This window comes from Lontra canadensis, unplaced genomic scaffold (assembly GCF_010015895.1).
Source record: "Lontra canadensis isolate GAN:19392208 unplaced genomic scaffold, GSC_riverotter_1.0 scaffold1133, whole genome shotgun sequence".
Classification (NCBI taxonomy): Eukaryota; Metazoa; Chordata; class Mammalia; order Carnivora; family Mustelidae; genus Lontra; species Lontra canadensis.
The window spans coordinates 4,257-11,240 of NW_022632117.1; the positions used below are offsets into that span (position 1 = coordinate 4,257).

A 6,984-nucleotide genomic window follows, 5' to 3' on the forward strand; every position below is an offset into this window, starting at 1 on the left:
GAACACATGATATGCTTTCCAAATGATCATAGGAAAAAGTTTTAGCAAATGTTTTCTCTACTTATTATGGATGTCCATGTTTGTGGTCAGTTTTATCTGTTTTGTCATGTCTATTACCTAAGCACTAAACCAGACCACACATTTTCTTGTTTAATAGTAGCATTTTCATCTTTAGGCTGTACTTTCTGCATTGAGTAGTATAATTAACTTTGTTTTTTGTAAAAATACCTATATCTCCATGGTTAACACAATGGCTTGGTAATCCTCACTTTTGCAAATGATAATATGAGAATATCTGGTTCTATGGCTCTCCTGGGCAACTCCCTTCAAAATAGTACCTCTGAGAACCAGGAATCTTCTGATCTCCTATATTATTCATTTTTAGAGTCTTTGCTCTTAGCCTTGTACCTAGGGAAGGAGTGGGAAAGTGTTACAATGGGAACGAGAATGAAAAAAATATCATATGAACTATTTTATTGTCAAAAGTATAAATGGTATATTTCCACTGTGGACATTTTATTGACCATATCTCAGTCACATAAACTCACCTAAATGCAATGGGATGGGGAATGGAAACATGTAACTTCATTGCCTATTTAAAAAGGATAATTATTTTGGGACATCTCTATTCAATACCAAAGAAAATACAAGTTAAAGGAATTAATTCTTATGGGAATATTTAACAAGATAAGCAGTGAAAACTTTAGGTCAAGCAGAAGTTACTGAATAAATTTGGGAAATAAACAAAATAAGTGTTAGAGGGAAGAAATTACCTCTTGTGCCAATAAATTCAAATATTAGGGCTGATGATGCATATTTATGTTCTTTTCAGACTGGAGGAAAGAATTTTTCCAGGCTGGTGAGTCATTCCCTGGTGGTCTAAGAGGGCCTCTACTCCTTATGCTCCAGCTCAGTCTCTGGAGAAGTTTCTGAAGGGCAAATGAAAAACTCCACTGAGAATATATACACCTCCCACAGCCCCAAGATATCTCAGGCTAACACAGCTATCTCTGTTTCCAGGATCACTCTAACCTTTTCAGAGAATATTATTCTGTCTTTCAGAGAATATTATTGTCTTTGCAGCAAATGTTATTCTAGATCCAGTCACAGCCCATCCTGCACTCATCTTGTCTGAAGAGAACAGATGTGTAAGCTGTGGAAAGAAGACTCAAGATCTGCCTAAGGACCCACAGAGATTTAATTCCATTCCCTGTGTTCTAGGACACCCAGTCATCACCTCAGGGAGGTGTTACTGGGAAGTAGACATCAGAGATAGTGGAGCCTGGGACCTGGGAATATGCAGGAATAACGTAATGAGGCAGGGGAGGATTTGTATAAAACCTGAGGATGGTTTCTGGGCCATCAGGTTTTATAAAGATGAGTACTGGGCACTCACTTCTCCAGAAATGCAGCTTACTGTAAGAGAGCACCCTACCAGAATGTGTATTTTCTTAGAATACGAGGATGGACGTATCTCATTCTACAATATGACAGATAAATCCCACATTCACACCTTCTCTCAAGGTTCCTTTAATGGGTCTGTAAGGCCTTTTTTCAGGCTTTGGCTCAATGATTCAAAACATTTGACCATCTGTCCAGTGCCTGAAGCATAGCCCTTACTGTGGTCCCTCCCTTATATTAGCAGCATCCTAAGACCTTCAGGTCAGTCTGGATTGAAGTACGAAGACATGACATGAATTCTCCTATACCAGAAACAAATTATTTTTTCTTGTCCTTTTCTTTGATTCTCCCTAACATTTTATCTCCTTCATCAATGACTCCTCAAAGGCATGGTGCAGCATGGAAAAATGTGTTGCTTATGCTATGTTTAATGAAAATGAAAATGTATATACATATAAAACATATGCACATTCATATAATATAACCATTTTATTACTATAAATGTACACAAGTAACTAGTGTGTGTGATTGCCCAAACAATGTTGAAACTTCTTTAATATCTGACAAAGGTAGGAATAAGGAGAATAACCTTTTATTTTATACTCTTTTTTATCTTTGGGTTTTGAACTGTGTATAAAATAATATGCAGAAAAATAAAATTAGTTTCAAATACATGAATAATTGAAGTGTTCTCAGTTGTCTAATCAGTAAGACATTCACAGGGAAGTAAATATTTCCTAGTTTATCACTCAATTTATCATTTCCTTTTCATGAAATTCATTCTTACACTTTTTATTCTCTTTACTCTCTTATGAAATATGGATTCATTCCTTTCTGTTCCTATCACCATTTATATTTTTAGAGGCCATTTTCTTAATTTACATGTAGTCGAATTGACTTTTTACAATACAAGCCTGTGAGTTTTAACATTTTTAGAAACTCATGTGGCCAGTGCTACACTCAAGATACAAGATAAGGACATAAGTCCCTTTGTCCCCATACACACTTTTATGTTGTTCTATTGTAGTCAAACTTTTTGTAAATACCCTACCAGCAAAACAACAACAACAACAACAACAACAACAACAAAACCAAAGAACCAAAAAACAGATTTCTGTCCCTATGCTTTTGTATTTTTTAGATGTCACAAAAATAAAACGTTATATTTGGAGATTGCTTTTCATTCAGAATGAGGCTGTTGATGTTCATCCATGTTAATGTAGGCATTAGTACTTCATTTCTAATATTTGCTGAGTAGTGTTCTATTGAATGAATATACCACAGTTTGTCTCTTCACTCACTGAATACCATTTATGTTGTTTCCATGTTGGGATTGTAATCAATAAAGCTGCTATAAACACTCATGTGTACTTTTTTTGTGTGGACATTATTTTTCACGTTTTTATAATAAATACCTAAAAATGGAATTACTGGGTCATCTGGTAAGAGTGGTTTCAACTTTGTAAGAATAGTGAGACTCTTTCCAGAGGAGTTTTACCATTGTGAAGTCCCACAAGAAACATATGAGAGCTCCAGCTGCTCCACATCCTTACCCGTGCCTGGTACTGTCAGTTTACCTTTTGTTTGTTTGTTTCATTTTTCTTTTATTATTTAATATTATTTATAATAATTTATAGTGATATTTCACTAAATTTTTGCTTGAATTTCTCTAATGGGTAGTAAAGCATCTTTTCTTGGGCTTGTATACCATTTGTGCATCTTCTGCATGAAGTGTCTGTTTGAATCCATAGTCTATTTTCTAAACATTTCAATAGACTTTACTTGAAGAGAAGTTTAAGGTTTACCAAAAAATTGTGCAGTAAGTACAAAAAGTTTATATATGTATCCACTCTTCCCTAGTGGAATTTCACCTAGTAATGTCTTGAAGTAGTGCTTTTGTTAGAATTGAGGAACCAATTTGATAGATTATTGTTAACGAAATTACATCATTTACATTAGACCCACTCTTTGTTGTACCTTCTATGGGGATTTTGACAAATAAGTAATGTCATGGCATTACAGTACCATACAGAATAGTTTTGTGCCCCTAAATATGTTCTGTGATCCACCCATTTCTTCTTCTTCTCCTCCTTCTGACTTCTGGAAACCCCTTATCTTTTTACTCTTTCAATAGTTTTGCCTTTCCCAAATGTCAGATAGATGAAATTATACAGATAAGTAGCTTTTTTAGAATGGTTTCCTTCACTTAGAAAAATGCATTTAAGGTTTTACCATGTATTTTTGTTGCCTGATAGCACACTCTGTCTTATTGTTAAATAATATTTCTTCATAAGAATATACCATACTTGGTGTGTGTATCCATCCTTCTGGTGAAGGACATTTGGGTCCTTCTAGTTTGGAGCAATTATGAATAAGGCTGATATAAATACTCAAGTGTAAATCATTTGTGGACATACATTTTCAACTCATTTGTGTAAATACGTAGGAGTATGATTGCTGTACCCTAGTGTATGACTATCAACAAGGAATTAGAGTTCCTGTTGTTTCATATCCTTGACAGTATTTAGTTTTAGATTTTCATGTTCTAACAGGTGTGTCATGGTACCTCATTGTTTAAATTACAAATTCTGTAATGACATATGATGTAGGACATCTTTTCATATGCTTATATTCTAGTCATTATGAGAGATGTAAGGTCTATCTATAGATTATTTATTTTTTTTTGCATGTGGATGTCCAGTTGTTCCAGCACCATTTGTTGAAAAGAATCTCCTTTCTTTATTGACTTGCCTTTGCTCCTTTATGAAAGATCAGTTGACTATGTATGTGTGGATCTATTTCTGAAAGTAGTCCATTTGAGAAGCATGTTTGTTTCTCATTGTTTAGTTCTAAGAGTTCTTTATGTATTTTAGATACAAGTCCTTTATTGGATACATAATTTGCAAATATTTTTTACCAGCCTCAAGCTTGTCTTTTCATTCTTTTAACAGTACATTTTGCAGATAAAAGTTTTTACTTTAAATTCAACTTATACTTTCTTTCTTTTATGGATCGTGATTTTTGTGCTGTTTCAAATACTATTAGACTTTAAAAAAATCAAAAATTTTCTGCTGTATATTTTTTTTAAAGTTTAACTATTTAACATTTTATATTCAGATCTATAATCTATTTGGAATTAGATTTTTGTTAGGTATAGAGTTTGAGTCAAGTTTACCTTTCTTGCATATGGATATCTGTTATGTAATGAATTGTGTTCCCAAAAAAGATATATTAAAGTCCCTATCCCTGGTACCTGTGAATGTGACCTTATTTGAAAGTAAGGTCTTCACAGAATTTTGGAACGAAAAATAGATGCATTTTCATTATACAAAACAAATGATATTTTCATATTCCACTAATGGCTAATTTAAAAATGAAATTAAATGCAATATAATTTAATAGGACATGAAAAAAACACACTGCCAAATAATACATTTAACAAGGGATGTTATATATACAAATGACTAATAAACACACTAATTTTTTTAAATTTTATTGTAATTCCAGGTAGTTAACATACAGTATTATATTAGTTTCAAATTATACAATAAAGTGATTCAACAGTTTAGCTCATTACCTAGTGCTCATCATGCCAAGTGCACTCCTTAGTTCTCATCACCTGTTTCACCCATCCTTCCACCCCAATCCCTTCTGGTAACCATCAATCTGTTCTCTATAATTAAGAATCTGTTTCTTGGTTTGTCTCTCTCTTTTTTCCCCCTTGCTCACTTGTTTTGTTTCTTAATTCCACATATGAGTGATATCATACGGTATTTGAGTTTCTCTGACATTTCACTTAATATTATACTCTCTAGATCCATTCATGTCACCGACAATGCAAGATTTCATTCTTTTTTATGGCTAATCTTCCATTGTGGAAAATTCTTTATCTTTTTATCAATCAATGGACACTTAGGCTGCTTCCATATCTTGACAAATATAAACAATGCTGCTATAAACACAGGGCTGCATATATCCCTTTAATAAAGTGTTTATTACTATGCAAATTAAAACAATTGTGAGATACCACTATACACTACCAGAATGAGATACCACTATACTCCTGCCAGTAGATGGAATTAAAAAAGAGTGACAGCACCAAATGTTGAAAGCCTGTGAGGCAATGAGGACTTCCATACATTGATGAAACTACTGTTTATGAAACAACCTGTTTGGACAATATCTGCCTATTGAATATATGCCTATCCTATGATCCACCAATATTGTCGCAAAGTATTTATCCAAAAATATAAAAACATGTTCATGAAATGACTTGGTTTGATTAACCAGAATATGTTTAGTTATTGTTCAATGCTATAATAAAAAATACATAGTTTCAGAATTGCTCAACCATACAACTAAGAAAAACCTCTTAACTGGTTTAATTAATATTTATACCCTCCCCATTTTTAGCCTGAGAATTTATACTCAAAATAATGTATTTAGGAGTTAATTGGAATAATTGTATTTCCTTTCAGTGTGCTTATATCATTCATGAGAAATTTGGCTAATTGTATTTGTTAGTGTCTGAATTTTAGTTTTTTTTTTTTTTATTTTTGTTGATTTGTTGTTAAATATATGAGGGACTAATTTGTTTTCAAGCAAGAAAAACTGTATAAAAGGGATATTAGGAGGAGGTTCACACCCTCCCAATAATTCTATCTACACAAAACACTTCTTTCCACTCTGATCCCACCCCACCTCCATCAGTAGTCATTTTGTTAGTTTCTAGTTTATCCTACAGCTCAAAATAAAGACACAGTCCAAAATTTTGTCACTTAGGTGACAAATCAGTACACTAGGATTTAATAACTAACAACTATAGTTTTAACACCCAAGAAATGTAACTTTTAACCAGGTCACATGGAATTTTTTGGTCAGCACTATCAAATTTACAGTTAGAATCCTACTGTTCCCTTCAGGGGTGACCTTGTCTAAAACAATGGATTACTTTGTTAGCAATTTCATTTTCTCCACTTCCTCTCTATCTTTAAAAACTTTTCCTTTTTCTGTAGCTCCCCTTTTTGAAGCTCTCCTCTATTTGCTGATTGGGATGCTGCATGATTTAATATTTACTTGATTTTTGTTGTTGTTGTTGTTGTTGTTTGACAGGTTTGGGAGCAGTGGTGGGATTCAAAATGAACTTCCAGCAGCATTTGGAAGCAAAGAGAAAGACAGGCTTGGTATTCTCAAACCCGCAGAGTTCACTGTCTTTCTCCTGTTTCTGAGGACTGTGGGTAAGTTCTCCTCAGTTCTGAGCTATGCTCTTTTTGCATTCTTGTTCCCAATCTAATCATCTTTCCTTTACAGTGCAGGAAAGCTTGAGCTGAAATATGATTATGCTTGGAACACAACTGAGCTGGCAGTTCTGCCTGTAGCCAGATGAATAAGCAGTTTTGCCAGAACCTCAACTGTGCTGGCAGAAGGGTCTGCACAGAACCAAGTCCCTAGCCTTTTAGACCACAATTGCCCAGGTGGAAAACCTCAGCAAGTTTTCACAGGAATTGTCAATGGTATACACAGGACCTTTTTGTGGAAAGGACACAATAATTTTTCTTAGTTACAGCCAATAATTAAGGTGCA

General features: G+C 33.9%; 1 protein-coding gene across 1 annotated transcript; it reads left to right on the plus strand.

Moving 5' to 3' along the window:
* The first annotated feature begins 804 nt into the window (after positions 1–804).
* On the plus strand, positions 805–1,807 carry LOC116863421 (butyrophilin subfamily 1 member A1-like). The gene is made up of 2 exons (XM_032850874.1): positions 805–859; positions 1,084–1,807. Exons 1-2 carry the CDS (start codon positions 820–822, stop codon positions 1,611–1,613), a joined length of 570 nt encoding a protein of 189 aa, XP_032706765.1. The 5' UTR covers positions 805–819; the 3' UTR covers positions 1,614–1,807.
* The last annotated feature ends 5,177 nt before the right edge of the window (positions 1,808–6,984 follow it).